At 28.9% G+C, this 27,651-nt stretch overlaps 2 protein-coding genes across 2 annotated transcripts; both read right to left on the reverse strand.

The window, feature by feature from the left end:
- Positions 1–3,660: 3,660 nt before the first annotated feature.
- Positions 3,661–6,181, reverse strand: LOC137836369 (ABC transporter B family member 15-like). The gene is made up of 5 exons (XM_068645097.1): positions 6,035–6,181; positions 5,639–5,795; positions 5,455–5,556; positions 4,915–5,349; positions 3,661–4,098 (listed from the first exon to the last, which is right to left on the reverse strand). The coding sequence occupies exons 1-5, from the start codon at positions 6,139–6,141 to the stop codon at positions 3,895–3,897; spliced, it is 1,005 nt and encodes a 334-aa protein (XP_068501198.1). The 5' UTR covers positions 6,142–6,181; the 3' UTR covers positions 3,661–3,894.
- A 9,065-nt stretch (positions 6,182–15,246) lies between these two features.
- Positions 15,247–24,241, reverse strand: LOC137836843 (ABC transporter B family member 15-like). Its single transcript, XM_068645605.1, is given in 9 exon segments — positions 15,247–16,581; positions 16,670–17,012; positions 17,528–18,129; positions 18,132–18,441; positions 21,708–22,248; positions 22,373–22,830; positions 23,315–23,493; positions 23,586–23,640; positions 23,854–24,241. Coding segments are annotated over 9 exon segments (3,783 nt in total). The 5' UTR covers positions 24,112–24,241; the 3' UTR covers positions 15,247–15,544.
- Positions 24,242–27,651: the final 3,410 nt, after the last annotated feature.

Genomic DNA, 27,651 nt, shown 5'->3' on the forward strand with positions numbered 1-27,651 from the left:
CGCACAAACAAGTTTGATAATAAAATTCAATTTCAAGTTTGATTATTAATTTTCTCATTTTCTTTACCTAAGTATTTATACCTTCATAAAAAAATTTATTTATCAAATTAATTTCAAATATTACATAACTTATAATTTTAATTATAATTAAATAATTTTAATATATATTTATTTAAAAACAATTCTTTTTTTAAAAAATATGATGTGGACAAAGTCGTGCCAAGTTGACACGACTTCAGACTGACGTGGCAAAGTCGTGACAACTTGGCACGACTTCTACATATGAAGTCGTGCCAACTTGGCACGACTTGCCCCATATTTGTAATTTTTTTGACAACGACCCCATTTTGGTAAAAAAAAAAAAAAAAAGACTCCATGATGGTAAAAAAACCCATAAAATAAGCATTTACTAAAGGATTTTAACATATGTCTCAGAAGTGTTCAAGGCTTTCATCTATTAAATGAAGTATACTCGTTTATGTTTGTATAAACAAAATTTGATCAAATGATGCACGTGCACAATACTTGCGCCCGACATGATTTTGTAAAACATAACATTATGTTTTGCACTTTAATTGTTTAAACGTACAATCAAAACCAAATACATAATTTATTTAATTTGGATCTAACATTATAGTTAACTAATTCGTGGTTTTGTTTAAACGAGTTATGTTGTATGAAAATGGTTGTTGAGAATGATGAAAGTTGTATGAATTTGGGTCACACATTTGGAATGATATATGAACCATGGCTTGATTTATGTAAGTAAAGACACATTTTTAATAAAAAAAAAAGATCCCCTGACTTCAATGATAATCTAAGTCACATACACTAAGATATCATGTGGTGAGAAGTTTAGGAAGAGAGTTATTATACACTATGTCATGTGTAGATATGCAACTTAAGTTGTAGTAAACTTATCCTAATCCATTACTTTTAGGTTTGGTTGTTAATTTAAATCTTGATTTTGATTAGCTTTTAGTCCTCTGAAAGACTTCAATTCATCTTCCATTTGTTGAATATGCACAAATTCTTTAACCTTAAGTTCAAACTTAGTTATTAAAATAAAAAATAAATATAGATGCAAAATTAGAAGTCACGAGTCATATGTTGAAGTTTTTTCTATAATTAAAAATTGTGAAAGTCCATCTAACTTGAAAACAAAAGCACAACAATATGCAATTAATATAATTTAAATAACCAGTTACGTGTCAAAATAACAAAATAAAATTATGATAAATATCTTCCAAAACTAGGCTAATTTTCTGGAATAATAAATGTAAATTATGATAATTAAATTGATAATCATCCTTGTCATTAAGACAAAAGCATGTATATTACTGTTTTTTCCATTATTCATTTTCCTATATTATTAAAATATTCAATCAAATCCTATATAAAAACACCGTAAAACATGTCTATTTTTATTATTTTATATTTACAAGCCATTTTAATTAAAATTTTCACCAAATACTTATAATTTAATTTAATATTTTTAATTATCAAGTAATTAGTTTTTCAATTTTGAACTAATTATGAGAAAGACCTTACTCATTCATTATTTTTTATTAAAAACTAAATATGCATGACAACACTCCTGTAAACAAATAGATGGCCATTTTTTAACAGTATCTTTAATTTGATTATTGCCTGCTTTACATTTTCAGTTTTTATTTTCATTTTTAATTAAAAATATTTTTCTTCTTATTTGTCAAAATATATAAAAATTATAAAAGTATTTTTTGTTATTTTCTGTACAACTCTTAGAAAATTTATTCCCAAACCAAAAGCTTCGGAATTGGTTTCTGGGCCTTGATTACCTTATAGAAGAAAATTTCTTCCTGCACCTATACTTTACAGTGACACCTCTATTTTGTAGTGTTGAACAAATGTCTACACTGTATAATCTGTATATGGAATACTTTTTATTTCTCTAAGGGGGTGTAAAAAGAAATTTCCTTATTTTTATAGTGCTGCGTTACGGATCCCCGGGTTTAAGTTTGGAGGCCCATGAAACAAAGTATGTCCTAGTCCATCTCTATTAATTTTGTTTATATTTTATTATGTAAAATTATTGATATACTTGTGCATGGATAACTTTATTAATTATTTCATAAAAAATATATTAATGCATATTGATTATTTCATAAAAACTATATTAATGCATATTGATTATTTCATAAATACTATATTAATGCATATTGATTATTTCATAAATACTATATTAATATTTTTTTTCACAACAAATTTGAGATAAAAAAATTATTAATGACCTGCTAAAAAATTCATTTTTTTTCTGCACATCTTCAAGCCAGCTCACAAATCCATAGACTCACAGTTTTTGTGGATCAGATAAAAAAAAAAACTGACCAGCTTCATGTTGAATCCATCTCAGAATATAATATATGGAGTGGACCAACTTATCTTATCATCTTATATTAAACATCATAATGTAACTGGTTTGTATTATAAATTTTTATACCTAATATTTTTAATGATAACATAATAAGAAAAAACAAATTCTTATACATAATATATTTTGAAGTAAGAAGGTCCACTGATTTCATTTAAAAACTATTTTTTATCGATAATAAATAAATTTAATTAAAAAGAATATTTATGAAATATTCCAATTCATATTCCAATTAAATTTATGGAATATTTATGGTATTACATCTCTATTATTTTGAACAAACATCTCATTTTGGACTTTTTTTTCCTATACCTCCATAAGTTCTTCTGCCACTCCCATTTACAACGTAAAAAATACCTTTTTAGCCTTTTTGTGTCATCCTTATAGAGTAATTTCCGGATTATGTAATCCGGACATGCATTTGAAAAAAGACTTCCGGATTACGTAATCCAGAATATTACAGAGGAGTATTTTTGGAAATATGAAAAATTATGGAAGTGAGAGAAAAATATATGGAGGTGAAGGAAGAAAGAGTTTTGAACCTCAAGGAGGACAAGTAAGGAAAAAATCTTTTAGGAGATAAGACATTTGAGTTAAGATTTGTAACGAGTTAAGAACTTGAATTAGAAGGAAAAGAAAGAAGGAAGAAAATTATATTCAAAACCTTGACCAAACAAATCAAGATATTTATCCAAGATCTTTTCTTCCTTTTTTTGGGATAGGATTATAGATATTTTCTATGCCTTTCTTTTTACCTTTAACCTCAAAATGATGTTGAAAATATTATTTCATGTTATTTGTACCTTTAGATTCTTTTGCATACTGTCAACTATTTATTTAAATGAACACTTTTAGACAAAATTTACTCATATAGATAAGTTGTAAGTTGTTCATTGTTAAGAAGTCGTGCAAGCATGACATAAATTTATATTTATCAAAGTGAAGTCATGTCATGACATGACACTATAAAAAAAAAGATATTTTTTTTATCGACAGTGACAAACAAAAGTCAACGCTAAACATAAATAAATATTTCTTTTAAATATTTACTCTAGAGTTTTCTTTTAAAATAAATATATTTTTTAACAAAAATCAACATATAAACACTTTTAACACGTTGAAAATGATTTTAACTAAAACAAATAAGAATTTATTATAGTTTGAATACACATACATATTGTCATGAATAATCAAATTATTAATCACACTCAAATAAATAATAAGACTTTATGATCTGGTATTTTTTTGAAAATAAAACGAACAAAACATATATAAAATTTGCAAGTTTTGTAACCTAATAGAATTACCACCATGCATAAACACTTTAAGATTTTAACTCCAAAAGTAAGTGGGATTCATGACTTATTAAGCATAACTAAACATAGGATTCAACCATGAAAAAGTCATTTCCATACAAAATATAAAAGGTTTCTGCAATTATTGTGAAATTTCAAATATGTTTGTAATGATTCTCACTGTCTTCAATCATCATGATTCTTGATGTTCTTACTTGGCATGATCTTGAGGAAACCTCTTTTGTTGAAGCAAACAATGATAATAAGATGAAGAAGTGTCATTGCAATGGCTACTCTCCATGTAAACATAAGACCCATAGTGAAACCTATCACCACTGCACAAATTGTTTGAACCACTACACCCATTTTCTCTCCCATTAAAGGCATAACCTGATACACCAAGAAGGGTATAATGTAAGTAAAAGGAGAAAAGAATAATTCTAAGTTATAATAAAATTATTAAATAATAATTAAATTTTAAAAAAATAATTAGTCATTATATTAACTAAATTATATAATATTTTAAAAACTATTTGTCAATAAAAAAAACTATTTTAAAAAATATAAAATAATTTATATTATTAATAAATTTATAAAATAATTTCTATTATTTAAATTAGCTACCAAGAATTTAATTACTAATTACTTAATATTTTTTCATTTATTTGTTAGTGGTTATATACTAATTTAAAAACTATTTTATTACACTCATTCTTAAAAATTGGAGTATAAAAAAAATGTTCTATTTTATTTAATTTTCTGCTTAAAAAAAATACAACCTATAGCATGAAATAGCATAATATAAGTTAAAACAAAGTCATAAAGAGAAATACTCATAAGAGTGGCTATTAAAAAATAGTGATACTAGAAAGAAAAATATTTAAAGGAACTCATTTATGCTGCAACTATAATAAGAATGAAGCAAACTTATTCTTAACTATAATATAACCACAAGGGATACAATTTACTTGCTTGAAAGTAAAATTAACAACACAAATGGCATCATTTTCGGCAATATTGTGTTAGATATTTCCAAGTATTATTAATTACATGCAGATTTTCACCAAAATAACATATAAATTACATTGTTTTATCGTATATATTTCACATTAATATGCAACTGTTTGTTCTTTAAATATAGAATAAAGATTCATGACATGCAACAAAGCACAGAGAAATTGGCCCAAAGTAATAATAAAAACATACCACATTTTCTTGGACAAATTTATGGCAAAGATCACATCTGAAAGTTTCCTTCTGAACGAACCATCCATCTCCAATGGGAAGAATCTTTGAAACCCTTTTGATTAAATACTCTTTCATGCAAATAATGTTATAGGGTTGGTGGAAGACATTAGCAATGAAGGAGATGACAACCAAACCTAGGAAACAAAACGAATACATCTTTGTCTTCCTTGTTATCTCATCATGACATGAGAGAAAGTAAACAAATATGACTGAACACATAATTGTGCAAAACAACAGTGCAATGAAACAACCTAAATATGTTTGCTTCCACTTGGGAATGCTCAGTGTTGGCTTTTCATCCTCAACAACATTCTCTTCAACTTTGTCATAATTAGGAAATTTTCTGGTGAACTCCTTCAGCAGATCTTGGTGGTCCTTGAAAATGACAGCAAGCTAGAGAAAAGAGAGAACACATTCAAGAGATTCAACAGAAATATCTCAGATAAATGGTTCTGACAGAAAATGGTGCTTTGCTCCTTAAAAGGACAACACACTTACCTCACCATGAAGATCACAGGTTGTCTTTCTCTTATCTTCTTTGTACGTTTTGATACTCATCAAGAATGACTGATAAAGATGCTCATCATCTTTGAATCGTTCCTATTTGAAAGCAATAAACATATCAATATTACAACTACAGGAATCAACAATGATATCATATGATAACCTCATTATTAATCACCTTTATGTTGTCAACCAAACGGACTAGTTCCTGAGAAGGTTCGTCCTTAAGTTTGATCTCATGCTCCTTTGGCAAGAAAGCGTTGAATCTCAAAATCAAACTGCTGTGCCCTTTCAGTAACTCTTTCACCCTCGCAGCAACAACCTCAGAGGTAATCCTGGAATACCAAAACAAATATCAGAGAACACTTCACTTCTCAAAATCATAAGAAAAACTGAACCTTTGATTTGCATGATCTCAGTAAATGTCTTTAGGAGATAGTTAACTCGAGTATCAGTTCTTTGCATTAAGATTTTTCAGTTGTTGTAAGAGAAGTTAGAAAATAAGAGTTTCAATCAGGTTTTTGGTATAAGATGGTATATGGGTTGAAGTATCCTAATTAGGGAGAGAATCTACCTTTCAGCCTTGTAATCTTTCAGGATCTGGATCAACATGTCATACTTCTCCCTTTCGTTCCAAAACACATCTTTGGCTCTATTCAGAAAATTCAAGGCATCATTCATACTAGTTCTCTGGGGAGTACTTTGAGGGAGTTCGTTTTGTCTGAGGCTTCATTCATGCACAGAAAGCAAACTCATTCACTTTTAGATACCTAGAATTTTAACAACCATAAATGCTAATATCTAAATGCATCAAATGTTCTATCATTGAATCAAACTACCCAAAATTTATTATATTCCTATCTTCTTTAGGTCTACACCACACATAAATCAATCTTCTAAACTTGAATCAAAATTAACCATTTAGGATTCACACACATACAACTTGAACACATAAATTTATTTCAAAAGCCATGATCCCAGCAGAGAACCCTTCCCAAAGTCAAATTAAGCTAAGCTAAACACAATCCTAAGTAAGGTGATGATGATAAACCAGAATTGAAGAGCACATGAGAGAAGAAACAGACCCTTGTTGTTCCATCTTCAGAAAATAGGGCAACCAGAGATTTCAGAAAGGAATTGAATTGGTGGAAAAAAGGAGCACTGAAAAGTGAAGTTTTTCAAGGTTTTATCCAAAATAGGGCAAAGTCAGTGAATGTATGTTGTCTGAAATGTTGTGGTGTGTTGTCTGAACCACTTCATTCATGTGTCATGTGGGTCATATACTACTACCACCAAGCCTGGCCCATACTATATATTTTTCTAAAAAATATAAAATAAGTTAAAATCATAAAAATATTTTAAAAAATTAATTATGTTTTTAATTTTGTGTTTACACAAATTATCAAGCTTGAAAACAAAATATTACAATAATACTCTTAAAAAAATGTAACGCTAGTTCGTTGTCTAATTTAATATAATATGAAAAATAACATTATTAATTATTTCATAAAAACTATATTAATTCATATTAGTTATTTCATAAATAATATATTAATGCATATCAATTGTTTCATAAATACTATATTAATATATTTTTTCATAACAAATTTGAGATAAAAAATTATTAATGACCTGCTAAAAAAATTCTATTTTTTCTTTCACATCTTGGAGCCAGCTCACAAATCCATGGACTGACAATTTTTGTGGGGGATCAAATAAAAAAACTCACCAGCTTCATGTTGAATTCATCTCAGAATATAATATATGAAGTGGACCAATTTATCTTAGCATCTCATATTAAGCATAATAATGTAACTGTAGTTTGTAAAATAAGTTAAAATCATAAAAATATTTAAAAATAATAATTATGCGTTTAATTTTGTGTTTGCACAAATTATCAAGCATGAAAACAAAAGATTACAATACTAAAAAAACGTAACACTAGTTCGTTGTTAATTTAATCGAATATAATATGATTTCAATATATATAAAAAATAATGCGTTTTTTTTTTCTTTTGATATGAATTGTCAACTTTTGTTTACATTGTAATTAAAAACCGAATGAAATATATATAATAGTAATATATATATATATAGTCGGTTGAGGTATTTATTCATCACTTCATTATTGTTTATATTTTTTATGTAATTTTTTATATTCATTATTCTATATTAAAAAATCATAACCCTTGTAATGTAGAAATTAAGTGTTTTGTTTATTGTTCATTTAGGGATAATTGATAGGTTAATTTTGATTATATATAATTGAATTTACAAATAATTTTGAACATTTTAAATATGTAAGTAATGAGCATAAGAACTCTTAATCACAAATAAAAAATGTCTCTAAAACATTTTAAATATGTTTGCATCACTTCATTATCTTTTTTATTTTTTTTTATTTTTTTTTCTCTTTGGTTTAATGTTTACTCTCACTTTTCATTGAAATAATAAGTCCTCTTTGGGTCTTTCTCACAAAGATATATTGGCTATATAATAGCTTCTTTATGGGGTGAGCACACATATATAATTCATTAAAAAAACTTATTTTCCATAATAGTAATCAATATTGTGGATTTTAGAGTTTAGGATTTTCAGTCATTAAGCTGTAGTTAATTATAAGTTTTATGGGATTTTTCGACTTAATTCAATTGACTCTTATGTAAAATACATGAAATCAAATCCAAATTAATTGTTGTAAATTTAAGCATTTAAGACTTTTTTACTAAAAGTTTAATAATAATACATTACACATTAGCTAAACAAATAAACGATCTATATAGAACATGAGCATAATCAAATTATTAATGCTTCAATTAAAATAAAAATAAAACAAAACCTTTACCATGCAATATATGTAACCCTTTTACATAAGAAATAATTCCCCACCCAAGAAATGTATCCCATGTAGCAATGATAAAATGAACAATGAATTAGGAAAGATAAGTAAAATGAATACAAACTAAAACAATTATCATATACTATTTTCTCTAGTGTTTTAGTCTAATAGAATTAATATAGCCTTGCAAAAAAATTTCAAGTTAAGTTCAAATTTATCTATGCTAATAGTTGAAGTTTGTGTATTGCTTCCCGTGTGAATAGAGTCAAAAGAGTAATTAAAAATAATTAAAGTCCATCTAACTCGAAAACAGAAGAATAACTAATGCAATTAATATAGTTTAAATAACCAGTTACTCGTGAAAAACACAAAAATAAATGTTTGAAATAATTAAATCTATTAATTTTCCAAAACTCAGCTAATTTTTCGGTCTTACTATTTTTCTGGTTTAATGAATGTAAGTTATGGTTGATGTATAGAACTAATAATCATCCTTGTCATTATAACATGTTTTAGATTTTGTTTGCATAATAAGAAAGCACATAATATGTTCTTAATGACAAATAGATTATAGTTAGCTTAATAAAGGAGTAAAACACCTTATCCTCATTTCCTCCTAAAATCTACACACCATCTCACTTTGATTTTTCAAAAGTTTTTGTCATTATAACATGTTTTAATTTTATATAATTTGTTCTTCAACGACAAATAAATTATAGTTTCTCTTCTCTCTATTTGTTTCTCTTCCAAGCAAGGTCTTATCTTCGTTTTACGGCATTTTGGTGACATAAATCTTCATGTTACCCATCCATATCTTCTCTAATTGTTTTTCCAATTCTGTCGTTTCTTATGCACTATGAACTTTTTTTATCGGTAAGAAAAAATAAATAAATATGAATCACTTTAGGAGTGACTCAACCCTTATACAAACCATAACACAATAAATTTCCACACCCCTTCCAAACAACCTAACCTTCACAAACTTAGAACAACAAACAGTCCAACTAAAGAAATAAATCTTACAAAAGCTCACTTAATTGAAAACATACCAACCACAAGATCAATGTATCATTCAGAGTAAAAGAAACTAGCTGAAACAATTTTTGAAGTTATCAAATACCAAACCCTTAATTGTGCCAAAGTGATCACTTCCGAAAGGTCGACCACTCCACCTTGAAAAATATGTTTATTCCTGTGCTTCTAGATTTCACTAACTATAAGCTCTCGAGTTGAGTTTTCTAGCTATGAATACTTCTTTATTTTTTTCTATCTCTTAAATTTTCTCCACATATCATATTCATCATAATTAGTTGGAAAATGTGAGAAAAAGAAAGATGTTCTAAGGATTGTTTATGATGATTAAAAAAAGGTGTTCTTAGAAAAAACCTTAAAAACTAGCTACATAGGATGAAAGTAAAAATAGATATGGATAACAAAAGATGAACACTAATAGTAATCGGTTGTTCATGTTCATATTAGTGATATGTGTGTGTTTCTCTATATAGAAAAAGCAAGGTATATAGATATCGCAGATATTAGTTTGAAAATGATAATCATGAACATCGATTCAAATGTTTTTTTCCGCAATTGCGTTGTGCAATCACTTATTGCACTAAAAATCTAACTCAGAAGGAAAAAAACTCCTTCATCCTCAACAACAGTTTAAACACCAATATCATAAAACCACCATAGTCACTGTATTGTTATAAATATGCAGCATAAAAACCATTCTCATCTCCCTCAGCTTCACTGGGTCGGAAATGTTGAGTACTCTTCATCCTTCAACAACATCCCCACAACCATGGCGAGCTAAGAATCTATTGAAACCCTCCACCAGATCTTCATTCTCCTCAAGAAGGATAGCAAGCTAGAGATTATATATTTCAAAAGAGACAAAAGAGTGTAAACAATCAGCAAAAAATGTTTCGACATGAACATGAAAAAGAATCATAAAAGAAAAACCTAAATAGGGCAACATATTACCTTACTTGAAACCTCACCAATGTCCTTAAGCCCTTCCTTGTACATTTTCAGAATTTCCAAGATTGAGTTGTAAACAGGCTCATCACTTTGGAATCGATTCTGTTGAAAGCAATGATAACCTATCAGTTAAAGCTAGCAGTCACCAATATCAGTAGAAATAGAAGTTACTGCATGAAAAGTTTTCCTTCACCTTTATCTTGTTCATGAACTTCACTTCTTCTTCTTCTGGTGCAGCCCTGTGAAGTGTTATCTCATAGTCCTTTTCTATGAAATGGTTGAAACCCAAAATCAGTTTTTTGTGCCCCTTTAAAATCTCCTTAATCCTCGCCACCAGACTAGCATAGTTAATCCTGAAAATAACATAACAAAACAAGAAAAAGCTCAGTTTCACAGCACCCCTCATAAACAGCACAAGAAGAATCATCAACTCAACCTATATATGGATCAAAACATCAATAAATAACTTTTGGAAGTAACCAAGAATCTACCTATTATTCCTGTAATCAACCAAGACTTGATGGAACATGTAAAACTTCTCCTTTTGGTCACGAAACTCATAGCTGAGTTTACGCACATAGCGAACGGCATCACGCACAGTCACTGTCGGCATCTCGGAAGAAATTGCCGACCCACCACCGTCACCTCCATTGCCACTTCTACGAACTTTGTTTCGTCCACCATTTCCATTTCTACGAACTCGCTTTCGTCCACCATTGCCACTTCTACGAACTCGGTTTTGTCCAGAGCTTCACGCACACAAACCAAATACGTGTATATACACTTTCAAATACCATAAATATTAACAAGGTATATAGCATGCTAATAACTACAACACATCAAATGTTCCTCTAGTAAAAGGTTGTTGTTTTTATGAGAGTTGACAAATATCTGAAATATTTCTTATTTATTTATTATTTTTTTTAATAAAAAAAAATCAAATGTTACTCAATTCAATGAATCAATTTCCAAAAAGGACTATCTTTAATACTTTCCTAGGATGAAACAATTGAGACCACCACACATATATATATTCTACTTAGCAAAATTCATTCTAAAAAAAAAGATCAATTGTTTAGCCCTAACCTCACTGTAACGCATATACTATTTCTTTGAAAAGCCATGATCTCATGAGATAATCCATTCCCAAAGTCAATTCTAGTCAAATTTAATGTTAAAACCCTAAGTAAAATGATAAAAGAATTGAAGAACAGCATGCAAAAAGTGAAAAAACAAACCCGTTTTCCATAGCAGATGCAGAAGAAAATAGGGCAAACAAAGAGGTGTCTGAAGGAAGATGAAACAGCGCATTGTGTGTCAGTGTGTTTTAATGATGTTGGAAATGTGGGCGGGTCTTGTCTGAACCACTTCATTCTGTGGGCGGGTCCTAAAACCAAAATCCACACGTTTTCTTTATTTTTTTTATTTATTTTTTCTTTGATGCTGTTCTGTATTATTTATAAATAAATATAAAATAAGTCAAATTAAACAATATATTAACGTTATAAAACAGTCCTTATCTTGTAATTTTTTTAATCGTGTTTCTAGGATTTTGTAAAAATAGCATGTGTGTTCTAATGGTTTCAAGTTATCATAAATAAACACCACAATAAACTTTACAAGGTCATGATTAAATTAAAAAAAAATCCTTTTAATTTAGGGTTCTTTTAAAACATTCTAAATTTAAAGACAACAATTGAATAGAGAGTGAAAATATGCTATTAACTTTTTAAAAGAGTATAAGCAGTAAAGAATAGTTTTGTTAAAACAAAGTTGAAGTAAAAACTTTCCTTATTTATGATTTCACTAGATTATAGGTTTTGGTTTTTATTTAGAAAATAAGTTGCCAATAAATTCTTTTAAAAAAGAATTTAGTATTGCATGCAATTATTTACATGATAATAATAGCATTTTACTTGTTGTAATTACTAAATGATAATATTTATATTTACTGAGGAATATCATTATGTATATTCGTTAAAACTATTAAATGACACTTACTTTTATCTGTTATTCCATTTTTATTTTAATTCCGAAAATTAGGAAAATAAGAACTAAGATGATTTTCTAAGTCATTAAATTAATTGAGCTTCTTTAGATGGAATGATTGAACGATTTTATCATCTTACATGGATTTTCCATACTCAACTTCAATTACGTTGACAATGTATATAAAATTTACTGAGATATATCCAATACTCTTAAATACTAAAATGTAATCTTTCTAATTTTGTAACTAAATATAATTATAATATATTAAAAAATTCAACCATTTAAGATGCATAAAAAATTAACCATATAATGCATAAAAAAAAATTTATATTACCATTTTCTTGATACTTTATCTCTTCTTCAATATATTTTTTTTTATCTTATCTTCTTTATAATTTACTGGACTTAGAAAATTTTCTTCTAAATATTCCTAAGTATTTTTTATTTCTTTATATCCTATAGACTTTATAAATTCAAATAAATTTCCTTTAGATTCTAGTCCTTTTCATGATATCTTAAATGGAAATATTTAAGAAAAGGAATTTCTAAAATTATTTATCGAGTTATTTCTTTAGTTAAAATAAAATTGCTTTGATGTATAACACTTTCCTTTGTTGCAAATTACGTTGGATAACTTATATTGAACCTTTAGGTGAGTTATTTGATGCAAATAATTTTTGTAAGTTTTTTTTTGCATAATTATCGAGTTGGAATTAATTAGCCCTTTTCTTATATAGTTCAAATTAATTGGCTCCTGAATCTATTAAAGCTATAGATTTTTTGTGAAAAGCTTTTCCAATTTTTAATGCAATCTGCACTTTCCATTTCTGTTGGCAGTTCTTAATTTGAGTTATAAAGTTCTCCTTTTCATCCATTGGGTTTAGGTTATATTTATATAATTTTCTTTGATTTCCTGAATTTCTATTTTTATCATTCTAATTTCATTTTTAAGTGTTTGATTTCATTTTGTAAATCCTCTATAATTACTCGTTTATCTTTTAATTCTAACTGATTTGATATTTTTTGTAAAGTCATAACCTGTAAATTCTTTATTAGGGAGACACTTTCTAGTGATATTAGGGGAATCATTATTAATGGGGAATACTAACTATTATTGGAAATTTAAATTAGTTGATATCTAAATTAGTTTAAATAATTGGTAGCTAAAATCTTGGTAGATAATTAGATACTAATTTATAAACTATTTATCAATAATAGAAAATAATTTATATATACTAATAAATTTTTTAAATCTATAAAATAGCTTATGAATTTTACAATTTTAAAAAATAAATTAAACTTTTAAAAAAAATATAGAGATGAAAAAGAAGGTGGGAGGGTGAATGAAGAAATTGTCATTCAAATTTGGGATATGTTTTAGTATTGGCCCAATAAAGAAATTGTCTACAATTTTTCTGCTGATCACACCGGTGGTGCATACCACAATTGGAAAATGCTTGGCAAATAAATAGTGCCACAAAAGTGCTATGATGACATGGGTGTCATTAGCAAATGGGTGTTTTTTTTTTTCTCTCCTTTGATCCTATATTTATTATGATGGATTGTTGATTTAATTTGATTTTAATGAGAAAAGATTAAATTCTTAAGTTTTTTTGATTTTTTTTATTGTAAATAAGTTATAGAACTTTATTGATTACCTCCTTATAAAATCATAATCATTTTAAAAACTATTGAAAGGAAAAACCAAAGTTATCTTAAAGGTATCTTATTTTAACTCACCTTCAAATTTAAATCATTAAGAACATATTAATAATTGAAATTAATCCAACAAAAAATCATTTATTGGGTTAAATCCAATTCTAATTTTTTTTTCTATAATGATATTTTTGCATACCCTTAAATTTTGAACTTTTAACTCAATATTACTACCCAATTTTATACGATTGTATGGATAGTCCAACTTGGGAATGTAATAAATGTGAACTTATAATTTATTAAACATTTTTATTTTCTTATTTAAATTGTAATAAATATTTTTCACTTTTTGTGAATAATTATGATGTTATAACAAAATCATTTAGTTTTATAAATTGATAGATTACCTTATAGATTCATAGGTTATCATTTCCTAATTATTTTTAATTTTATAAGCCTATTGATAAAAACAAGACAATGACTATTGAATTTAATGAACAATTGATATTTATTAATTCTTGAAATTAGTATATGGGATAATTTTGAATTTTAGACAGCGGTCACTTTGCTATGTTAGTATACTTTAACTAGTTTTTCTTATGAAGTGCATTTGTCAATAATAGAATATAACTTTCATTCTCTCTATTTTATTTTCTTTTTGTTTTGTTATTGTCTTTATGTTAATTCTTGATTTCTATCAAAAGTTTGAAGATCATTCGATGGAGTCAAATTTCTCGCTTTAATCATTATTTTTTTTTTCATTAAATAAAACCATGTTCTTGTTTCAAAGTGTAGTGGAAGTTACTCATAATCATGTTCTTCACTCCAAAACTAAACATATGGAAAGGGATATCTTCTTTGTTAAAGGGAAAAATTTATCTAAGAAGTTTCAAGTTTATCATATCCTTGATGTAGATCAATGGGTCAATGCTCTTATTAAACATTTTTCTCCTACTTTGTTTCTTTTCTACATTCCAAACTCAATGTTATTGACTCCATTTCTAATTTTCAATCCCATTAAGTTTGTTGGGACTATTAGTGCATGAGACAATTGTCACTTTTAGATAGATGACACTTTGTTATGTTAACAAACATCTGATTAAGAAGCAACTAGTTTTTCTTGTATAGTGAATTTTTTAATAATAAATACAATTTTTATTCTATTTGTTTTATGTTCTTGTTTTGTTAATCTTTTGTTGACTTCTTGATTTCTAGTAGAAATGGAAAAAATGAATGAGATTAGGCATATTAATAAATTTGTATCTTGAAAATAAAGTATATGACTTTCCTTAGTTTCAAGGGTAAACTCAAAATCTATATTTTAGGAGACTAAGACTAAAGACTACATATATTTAAGTCAAATGAAACTAATTATCATACAATTGATTTAAGCATATAATATGAGAAATTTAGAGACAACAACTCTTATAGGCCTTATCTTCCATCTTTGCCTAGTTTACTTTTCATCCATCTTTCTTAATTTACTTTCACTAGTTACAGCTCCATCACTCTTCTTTGTAGCTATCTTCCCTCAAGCCAAAGAAGAGGTTTAATAGTGATCTCAAATGGATGTGACCACTTGGTTTGTTTTGGTTAGCTGATTTCATATCTGAAGCATTAACCTTCATGCTTTGTTGGTCTTCTTTGTAAACTCACCAAAGAGTAATAAGCTCCACTTGGTCCCTGAGCCAACAAAGATGAGTGAGTCCCTTTCTCCACCACTTTTCCCTTGTCTAACACAGCAATTAGATCACAGTTTTGTATTGTGCTTAACCTGTGAGCCACCACCACACTAGTTCTCCCTACCATCACCCTGTCTAGAGCATCTTGCACCAATTTCTCTGATTGGCTATCAAGAGCACTGGTGGCTTCATCCAGCAACAACACTTCTGGGTTCTTCAATATGGCTCTTGCTATTGCAATTCTTTGCTTTTGACCCCCTGAGAGTTGCACTCCTCTGTCTCCACACCATGTTTCATAGCCCTCCTTTAGGCTTGAAATGAAATCATGAGCATTAGCTGCTCTTGCTGCTTCTATGATCTCAGTTTCATCAACCTTGTTAGATGCTCCATATGCAATATTTTCCCTTATGGTCCCACCAAACAATGTTGGCTCTTGGCTTACCAGACCAATGTGCTTCCTAATTGACCTAAGGTGATATGATTTTATGTCTCTACCGTCTATGGTCACTATCCCTTTTAGGGGGTCATAGAATCTCTCTATTAGGCCTATTATTGTTGATTTGCCAGAACCACTTTGCCCTACCAATGCTGTTGATTTGCCTGCATCTATTTTGATTGAGAAGCCTTGAAAGATCATCACATTGGGCCTAGCTGGGTATGCAAAATGGACGTCATGGAGCTCTATTTTCCCTGTCAATTTTTCAGGCTTGTACCCATCTATGTCATCAGGCTCAGTTTTTGTGTACCTATCTAGGATTGTAAAAACAGAGCCCACAGCATCAGCCCCTTTGGCAAGGTCATTGGTCATGCTGCCAGCATCTGCAATGACCCTACCTGTGCTCACCAAGATCATGAAAGTCTCAAACAATGCTTTGGCATTGATGACCCCTTGAAACACAAGCTTTCCTCCATACCAAAAGTCTAAGGCCCAAGTACAAAATGTAAGGCTTTGGGAACAGGCAAGACCAACACCTGCAAACCATTTTTTTTTATCAGCAAGAGCTCATTCCACATATACAATCCAAAAAAAACCATCAAACATAAAGGCATAGGCTAACACCTGCAAACCATGATTGGCGAATGCTTTCATGACTTGGTCCCTCTTGAGCCTTTTCAAGCATCTTTAGGATTCTCTCTTGGGAAGAAAATGCTGTGATTGTTCTAAGGTTGGAAACAGCTTCTGCAGCTATCTTGCTACTTTCATCTTGGGCCTTGATGGCCTTGCTAGACATGCTCTTGAGAAGGACACGTCTTGTGTAGAAGCAGGCTATGATAATGGGTTGAACTGCTATCATAACAATGGCCAACCTCCATGCAATGACTAGGCCCATAGTGAAAGCTATCACCACTGCAGAAATGGTTTGCACCACTAGAGCCAATCTGTCTCCCACCAAAGACCTTACCTGTGAAATACAAAAGGTGAAAACTAAGTTATGAAAACAACAATTACAAAGATCAGTTAAGTCATAATTACAATGCACACACAGATAACATTGGCCTAAGGAATGACAGTTGCTAAATAAGGACTAAAAAAGAATATTATTAGTAAAAGGAGCCACTGATTGCAGTGGAAAACAATGAAGAAAAACCTGCAAATTATGATCAAAAGAAGAAATGATCATTTACTTACAGAAAGTTATATGCAAATAAGATGGCATTTTTTCAGCACATTTTCTATTTCTTATAGATATTTGTCATTTATTTGTGTAAAATTTAGCACTAAATAGCATAGCCAAACCAAAATGTTATACATTTTTCTCTATACCCCACACAGCCTAACTGATATTCAATTTGATGCTAATTTCATTGTTTCTGTATACATAAAAGTGTTTGGTCTTTATATGCTTGGAACAACATAAAAAGGCATGGTAGTAGTAAAGCAAAAACAGTTTAGGCCAAAATAATAATAAAAACATACCACATTGGCTTCTTTGGCAAGTCTAGAACAAACAGCACCAGTGGAATTTTCATCTTGATCGAACCATCCAACTTCAAAAGTGAGTATCTTGGAAAGCATTCGTTCTCTGATCCTTTTGGTTAGGTACTCTCCCATGTAAGCAAAGTTATAGTGTTGGAGGATATTAACCACCAAAGAGAACACAGCCAACCCCAGAAAACAAAGCGAGTAGATCCTGGTTTTCTCTTTTATCTCATCATGGTCTTGGAGAAAATAAACAGATATCACAGACCCCATTGAAAATGCATACACAGGCTGTATTGCACCAAACAACACTGCATTCAAACACCCCATACATGCTTGCTTCCACTCAGGAACATTCAGTGCCAGCAATCTTCGAAAGGAGGGAAGTGGCAGCTTCTTATCTTCCACAACAACCTCTTCAACAACATCATCACCACCACCAACACGAGGGATTGAGTTGGCAGAGCTAGACTGACTCACAAGAGAAAGCCTCCGGCTGCTTGTGTTGTGATTATCCTTGTTTGCTATGGATGATGATGAGGATGCAGGATGAGGGTGAAAAGGGGTGTCTTCTCTCTCATCTTTTGCTTGTTGGAGAGAACCAGAGAGGTGTAAAGGCCATTGTCGTTCTGGATGAGTTGATGATGTGACCCCATTTCCATGATCTTCCCACTTTGCACCACAGCAATCACATCTGCATTTCTTATGGTGGATAATCGATGAGCAATGATGATGGTGGTGCGCCCCACTGCTGCTTTGTCCAATGCTTCTTGCACTACTCGTTCGGATTCAGAATCCAGGGCACTTGTTGCTTCATCTAGCAAGAGAATTCGTGGCTTCTTTATTATTGCTCGTGCTATAGCAATTCTTTGCTTTTGTCCCCCTGACATTTGAATTCCTCTCTCCCCCACCTGAAAACAATATATATATCTATGAAATAAGGATCATTGGTGAATTTTGATTCTTCTAAGGAGTAAATTATCATGCAAGAACAAATATCATTGTGTGAACTTTGAGTCATAAATTTACGAAGCTAAGCTGATAAATCATCATGAACAACCTGCAAAACCATGATTTTCTAATATATTTTGATGCTCATGACATTCTTTTTATCCGCAAATAATTTGTATAAATATAACATTTTGATGTTTATTACAATTTTTTATAACAATAATAAATAAATAAATAAATATAAATCACTTTATTCTTATACAGCTTATAAAAAAGTCAACCAATAAAATATTATCCAAATTACTTAAAATTCATCCAAATTACTCTAAAATAAGAAATTCCAAAAAGCGTAAAACAAACAATGATGTTGATTACATACTTTCCATGCATTGAACTTGGCAACACTACTTTTTTTAATGAGTTGAAAGTATGTGGGAAAGGCTCTATCTAACTAGTGATTTTAGAAAAATGTTTTCAAGAGTTTGTACAATGATAGGAGTGAAGTAAATAAAATTATTAATCAATTGCATGAACTCATGTGATGGAGAACGTTTGAAAGGGTGTAAGACATTTTTTAACCTATAGTAACACTTCAACAAAATTATGAAATAAAAACTAATTTTAGAGATAAAAAATAATTAGTTGTTATAGTGACTAAATTAGATATCATTTTAGAGACTAATTTATTTATTTATTTCTAAATTAGTTTTTATTATTGTTAAATGGTTTCTAAATTAGTATTAATTAGCAACTAAGGTTTTCGCTACCAAATTTAGAATCTAAAGAATTGGTAGTTAAAACCTTGGTTGCTAATTAGATATTTAGAAATCATTTAACAATATAGAAAGTAGTTTAGAAACCAATTTTTTTTAGTTTCTAAGATGGTCTCTAATTTAGTTATAACAACTAATTACTTTTTATCTCTAAAATTGGTTTATATTTCATGTTTTCTAAAATTGGTTTATATTTCATGTTTTTTTTTAACAATGTTAATTATAATCATTAGTGTAGATTATAATCATTGATCAGTATATTTTGCTTTAGTTATTTTGCATTTTCCCATGAGCTACTTCTTTCGTGATATATAAATAAAAGATATATTAAATTTTTCCAAATAACTTTTTAAGCCTAAAATTCAGTGTTTTCTGAAATTCTCCTATCTAATTAATAATTGTAAATTTAAATAAAGCTTAATTAATTACTTCTAATTGAAAAACCGGAACACGAGAACATTGAGCCATTCTAAATGCTAAGATTGTAATATTATTATAATGGGAACAAATGAATATAATTAGAACAATGTTTCTTAATTGCTTCAACTAATTAAGGTTTCCCTATGCTTAATTAATTAGTGCTAATAACTTACATGTAAGGACAAGAGCAAGATGACAAAAAAAAGTTAACATAAACACGTGTGATAAAAGTAAAAAAAAAAGAATTTCCTTTTATTAAAAAAGATTAAGTCTTTAATAAAATTGACTAATAATAATTATAAACAAAAATCATTTTTAAAAAGGTGATAGAGTGCAACTTTTTTTAATATTTTTATTTTCAAATGTGAAATTGTGGTGTCATGAGTTGTACTATAACATGCTTTGGAAAACATTCTACTATGAGATGATGGTTAGATTACAAATTATTAATTAAGATGCCGGCCATTTATGAAACCTATAATTAAAAACCATTTAGAAGAAGTTTATGTGCTTTAGGTAGTGGACCACCAAATTATTTGTTGAACTTTTCTCTTTTCTTCCTACAAAATTATTGTAGTTAACATAAACACGTGTCACTATGATGGATTACTACATCATGAACTCAAAGGTTTGGTATCTAGGGCAAAATGGTGAAAAAGTTTTACAATTATTATATTTTAATTTCTTACTTTAAAAATATTAATTTATTGTATTTAAATTTCTATGAATTGAGTTTCTTAAATAGTTTCATATGATTAAGTTTTTACTCTTAACTTGCTTTTTAAATTGTTATATTTTACTAAAAGTAAAAAAAATGAAATATCTCCCTTCAATGCTTTAGCTTTATGTCCTATGAAATCTTTCAAAAATAATTAAACAATTTTCAACTCAAAAATTCTTCCAAATATTGAGTAAAACAAAATAAAGGGACTCGAGAGAGTTATATAAAACAAAAGTAATAAAGCGCTACTTGAATATTGTGGCACTAAATTAAAGTTATAGAATTTAAGATATGCTTAAAAGCTTTTATAACTAATCAAAAATTAGTTTTGACATTGGAAAATAATTATTGAATAAAAATCAGTACATTCGATTGAGTGTACATAAAAAACTTTCAGTGTCAATAAATATATTATATATTAAAAGAAATTAAAAATTTGATGTTCTGATCACATCAAACACTACAGGAAAATCATAAAATAAAAATTAATTATAGAGAAAAAAAATTAATTAGTTACTATAGTGAAGAAATTAGAGATTATTTCAGAGATTAAAAAAAATTGATTTCTAAATTAATTTCTATGATTGTTAAATTGTTTCTAAATTGGTATTTAATTAGCTACCTATGTTTTTTGCCACCAAATTTAGAATATAAATAATTGCTAGTTAAAACTTTTGTAGCTAATTAGATACCAATTTAAAAATTATTTAACAATAATAGAAACTAGTTTAGAAACAAATTTTTTTTAGTCTCTAACATAGTTTCTAATTTAGTCACTATAACAACTAGTTATTTTTTTGTTCTAAAATTAATTTCTATTTCAAGATTTTCTTGCAGTGAAAATGATTTTCATTGGACTTCTTTTTCTCGGATTGATGTCCAGAATTTATTCGATTAAAAATTTATGAAGGATTTAAGTTTGTTGGATGCTTTTTTTTATGTCTTTGAGGAGAAATAGTTCTTGCAGTAATCTTGTGTGTTAATGTGTTTTTGATCAGTACTATGTATAATGGGTTAGCCTGTGGATAGTTTGGTTGTTCCTTAGATAATTAGGTAGGGCGTTTCGTGGTAAGAGTAAGAGTATGGTAAGGTGTTTTACTATTTATGTATAAGGGTTGAACCACTCCTGAAATGGTTCCCATTTATTTATTTTTTATTGTCGATAAAAAAAATTGTATAATGAGTTAGAACACCTCTTAAGAGAACTACATTAATTTATTTATTTTTTATTATCGAAAAAAAAAAAGTTAGAAAACATTTAAATTTTGGTTTGAAAAAAAATGAATAAAACATATATGAGCAGAGCACTAACCTGAGTATGATATCCTTGTGGCAAGTGTGAGATGAAAGTATGAGCATTGGAAGCTTTTGCAGCCTCGATAACCTCTTCCTCAGTCGCATCTTCTTTTCCAAACAGTATATTCTCCTTAATGCTGGTCGCAAACAGTGCAGGCTCTTGACTCACCAACCCCATTTGAGACCTCAACCACTTCAGTTGCAACCTATGAATGGCCACACCATCAACACGTATCTCTCCCTCAACTGGGTCATAGAACCTCTGCAGAAGTGATATCACAGTCGATTTTCCTGAGCCACTCCCTCCAACCAGTGCCACTGTTTTCCCTGCAGGAACCCTCAGGCTAAAATCCTTCAGAATCACACTGTCAGGCCTTGAAGGGTACACAAAGTCCACATGCACAAACTCCACTTCCCCACCAACCTCCTCCAGAATCTCCCCTCCCATGTTCTCTGAATCAATCTTCGGAACCCTTTTTATCACTTCCATTATGCGTTCTCCTGCACTGCTTGCCTCTGAGAAGTACTTCACGTTCGACAAACCAGCACCTAAGGCCCTGTCACACACAAAATATCTGTCACTTTAAACTCATCAAGTTTCATCATTCTCATAAACATCGTTTCCAATGAGCTGAGTTGAGTTGAAGTAAATGAAAGGAGATAAAGGGTAGGTATAATTACAATCCTCCAAGTGCTATGGCTGCACCAACTGCAAACACAGTTCCACCTTTAGCACCATGGTACATGACCAATCTGCTACCATAATAGGATATGAAAGCCCATATAGCAAACACAACACCATTGCTTCCAATAGCTAAGCCTTTTGCCAAGCCTTGTCTCAGTCCTAACTCTACTGATCCTTGTAGAGCATCAGAGAAAGCGTCTATTGTCTTGCTTTCTCCCACAAAGGAGTAGACGGTTCTGATGGAAGATATTGCCTGTTCTGCTATTGTACCAGCCTTGTTGTACTCTTCTCTTATCTTGCTAGCCAACCCCATTAGGGTCCTCCCATACATAAAACCAGGGATCACAAGTAGAGCCACAAAAGGGAACCCCACAAGGGTCAATCTCCATAATAATGCAAAACCCACTATGTAGCTCCCCACAAACATAGAGGCATTCATCAAAAAATTTGGAACCTAGTTTTCAAATTTGGGAGAAACTGTTAAATCAAATGATGTCTCCACACACACATATATCACAGACAAATGAATACATCTCAACTATATAATTTGTTAATTAAAAGTTTTATAGTAAAATTATGAGAATTTCTTCTAACTGCACTCCAAACTTGACTTTGTAAAAAGTACATAGATGTTTGATTTTTGTTTGTTGAAGTTGCTTTTGTCTAAAAGAATGTTATACTGATTAAAACTAGTGGAAAGTCGTTTTTGTGATGGGTTACACTGAATTTTGTGGTCAACTTTCTCTTGTAGCAAAAAAAATAGTTAAAACTAAACCAATTTTGACAGGATGCATAAGTGAGTTATTTGCTCTTTAAAACTAACATATTAATAGACAATAAAAAAACAGCTCTTGGAATAATTTTTGGTAGCTTAATTATATATATATGCACACACACAACATTATTTTTAGTATGAAAAGTTATGGTTTTTTGCAGACCTTTTCACTAAGAACATCTTGAATTACGAGGCTGTCATTAGAGACACTGGTGATGACCTCAGATGTGCTACTGACATGCAAATCAAAGTATGCAACTTCTTGCCTCAACACTGCCTTTAGGTAACTCACTCTCATTCTCGCAGCTTGTCTTTCACCAGTTCTTGTCCAACAATAACCCTCTGAAAAATCCCCCAAAGTAAAAACACTACAATGTTAACACCTTTTGCATCATAAAAACTAAAGAAAGTCAAAATCAAAATCATACACTCACCTAGAAAACAAGCAACAAAAGACCCACTAGCCAAATATAACAAAACCACAGCATTCTGCATTACAAAAATAATAAATCAGAATCAAATTTCTCATATTTGTCCTTCTGTTTTCAGCTGGTGGTTAGCAATACAAAAAATTATTATATAAAAATAATTAGTTATTATAATAATTAAATTAAATATTATTTTAAAAATAAAAATTAATTTTTATTTAATAATTTCTAATAATAAAAAAGAGAGAAAAATAAAAAGTAAAACAAATTAAACCTGATTGATGGCATGGATGAAAGAGCTATCTATTCCACCAGAAAAACTACCAATATTGTTCATAATTTTGCTGGTGATAAACAACACCAAAGGGGTGCCTATGCCATCACCAATGGCTCCAACCAATCCCAAAATCATGAGAAACATATCCTGGCCATCAGCATGCATAAAAATGGATCGAATAGAGCCACTACTCTTCTTGTTCTTCATAGCCATGGAACCAGAACTGTTATGGTCACCACCACCACCACCACCCATTTGGTGCAACCCTTTAGTTAAGTTCCTCAGAAACAACCAACAGTGAGATTCTCTGAGCTCTACCCTGTGGCTCCTTCTTCTTCTGTCTTGCTTTAAAGACCCTCTCAGTGGCCTTGTTATTCAATATTGCTGCAACGTTATGATGAAATTTATAGGGACGAGAGAGTGGTGAAGTGGTGGGGTCCAAAAGCAGCACACAGAAAAAAAGGTGAGGGTTGTGTTGTTCTCAGTAACATGTTTGGAGAGGCTTGTTGCAAGGGTGTAGGAGAGTGACATTTCAGAAATAATCAATTAACTAATCATAAACCACATGTTTGACTTAATAATAATGCACCTCCTAAAGCGTCATTGATGACGTTACTTAGTAGCAAAACAGCATAATCCACAAAAACAAACATTGTCTTTGAAATCTTGTAGTTTTAAGAAGAAGAGATCAGAAAATAAGACATAGATTTTGTTTAGTTCTTATAAAGTCTACTATAGGTAAACCTAAACTGAAACTATGATCCTACAAAAGTATAAACAAAACTTAACTAGTTTCATGTTGTTTAATGAAGTTACGTATTTTTTTTTATTTAATTTAGATTTATATATAGTAATTCTTTTATTCCCATGATCTTAACCATGAGGCTTCCAAAATAGAAAGAGAGTTTTCTGGTTTCGAAATAAGTTTTAAAAGAATTCAAGTCTTGGTATAAAGTTAAGTTAATTTTTTTTTTGTTTCTAATTAATGAGGGTTTGCTTGCTTGATCAACTAAAATAGTATAAAAAATGAAAAAAAAAATGGAGAAATGAAAGTAGATGGTGGAAAAAGATATAGAGTGATAGATTGGGGTAGGGTAATTGGACTCAAGAGAATTCCATGATCTTTCCTTAAAATATTCTTTTTCACATTTAATTTAGAGTTTAATTTATATTTCCTAACATCATAAAAGGATTTTTTATATTTTAAAAAAAATATGTTACATGTTACTTTTAAAATAATTATCATAAAAGTTAACAATCTTATTATATAGATAATAATGTTTTATTGATTTAAATTATATATTATTTACTCTGTAGTTTATTATCACATTTTTTTCATCATATATACAAGTGAGAAAATAATTTTGTTTTTTCATAAAACCTACGTATTCTACAAAATCATTTTTTCTAGATTTTTGTCAGAATATTGTAAATTAAAATTTTCTTTCAAATGTTTAATATAATTGTATATCTTAAACTTGAAATCAATCTAGTTACGCAAGCTTCAACTACTTTGTATTAGTTTTTTTTTCCATATATTTAGTAATACGATTCATAAGCAATGATAAAATGTTTTATTAAAAAATGTTATTATACTACAATATAGTGATAAAGTTATTTAATATTTTTATTTTAATAATTTAAAATATTTAATGTTATTTTTTCCATATAAACCAATGATAAATTACGAGAAAAACAAAAAGACTTTTTGAAAATTATATATATACTTAAACTCAATTGGTCCTACTTATTCCAAAATTACTATTTCTAGAAAATCTTTAATAATTTCAAGAAAAATAATCTCTCACTAAATATGGCAAACTTTTATTACTGTTTTAAATTCATTCAAAACATCTTTACCAAACACAACCTTAAAATAGAACTACTATTAAAATAGGTAAACTCTTTTTTTAACAGTGGGCCATTACACCTACAAACGTGCTTTTAGAGATTAAACTGTCTATCAAGTGTACCTACTCTTATCGTGCAAAAGCTCTTCCACAAACGTTACAACTTTTCTTTTTAAGCTATTCTTTAACATAAAAATTATAAATGAGGGATTCAAGGTTTTATTTGTTCAACCTTTTCTTAAAATTTGTTTCTCACTTAGATACATTTGAAATAATTTATTTTACTAAACAAGGTTTCGTTTTATGAAAAAGTTTGTTCCTTCTTAAAGAAAAAAAGAATTCTTGGTTGTTTGTTTTTGTGATTTTAAGATACTTATTTTATAAATAAATTTAAGAAAACAAATAAATTTCACGTTAATTGGAAATAATATCAAACTACAAATATTTCACGTTAGATTTCTTAAAATATATCAAAATATCTTTAAGAAAATATTTATTAAATTTTTTATTGAACCATTCTCATATTATTAAGTATATCTAATTTTTTTTAAATTAATTTTTATTTGATAATTTTTTTAAGTGTCTTGTTCAATTGGAGTGGAACTCTTTTGTGGTGCAAAGTAAGAAAAAATATTTTTATTCCATTTTTTAGTGTGCCCTAGCTTGTTTCAAACTTTGTGATGGTTTCACTATTTATAGTTGTCATCAATCATGTAAACTTAACCATAATTCACAAATAGTATGTTTTTTATTAAAATAAATAAATAAAATGAGACATTTTAAAAATTTCTAAATTCTTATGACATATAAAAATTTATCAAATTCTACATACCAACAAACCAATCTTCAATCTTCAAGAATTTATAAAAATGAAAAGAATCTAGAGACCAACTTAACCATAATTCAGAAAGAGTGTTGATTGAAGAAACTACAAAAATCCTCGTATGAATAAGGAATATATTTGTCTTTATTTCCTTTTTCTCTTTTGTGTACTCATGCAAGCACCTGTGATTGCTGTCTTTTGCATCAAAAGCTATGTGAGAAGGAATCTTGAAATCATATTGCTTTAAATTTTCCTCGTTTTCATCACCCACTTTATTCTATTTTTGACAATGGAATTCCTTTTAAAATACATATGTAAGTTATAAAACTTACACTCAGTATTTTCTATCACTTTTTTAGTCAAAATATTTGAACAGAATAATCAGTGTCAAGTTTTATTGTACTGTTATCAAATATCATGAGTCAATATTCAGAATTTTTTATTTTTTTTCTTACCATTCTTTTTAATTTTTTTTAATTAAAGATTGATTTGGTGATCAGTAGAATTTGAAGAATGTATCGAGTGATTTACTTTAACTATTTTTTATATAAGAGTTAGAATATTTCTGAAATATTTATAAATGTTTCATTTTATCTTAATTATTATTTATTGATAAAAAGAATGAAACGAAATAATGTAGATTTTTATATAACTCTTAATCTAAATACATATATATATTTAAAGATGGCAAAACACTCTCCTCCACTAAGCATCATCTCTATAAATGAAAGTTAGTGATTTCCTCTTACTTTTCTATATAAATGTCATTCATTCAAACCTCCCTCTTCTACGTTCTTCTCTTAATACATTTTATTATCTCTCTTCTTTCAATAACTATCCACTTTTTTATATAAATGTTATTCATTCAAATATCCCCCTTCTACATTTTTTTTATCTACATATTTTATTATCTATCTACACATATCTTCTTCTTCTACACTATTCTTCTAATTCTTTCATTCAGATTCATCTACTTCATCCACATCCATATCTTTCATCAACACCTATCTCCTTCATCTACTACATTTTCTTTTTATTTTTATTTATATTTATTTTTTGAAAATGAGACGTTTTATGATATCTTTTTAATTACTCTCATTACGATAATATTAAAAAAAAAAT

Source organism: Phaseolus vulgaris, chromosome 4 (genome assembly GCF_000499845.2).
Source record: "Phaseolus vulgaris cultivar G19833 chromosome 4, P. vulgaris v2.0, whole genome shotgun sequence".
Taxonomy (NCBI): Eukaryota; Viridiplantae; Streptophyta; class Magnoliopsida; order Fabales; family Fabaceae; genus Phaseolus; species Phaseolus vulgaris.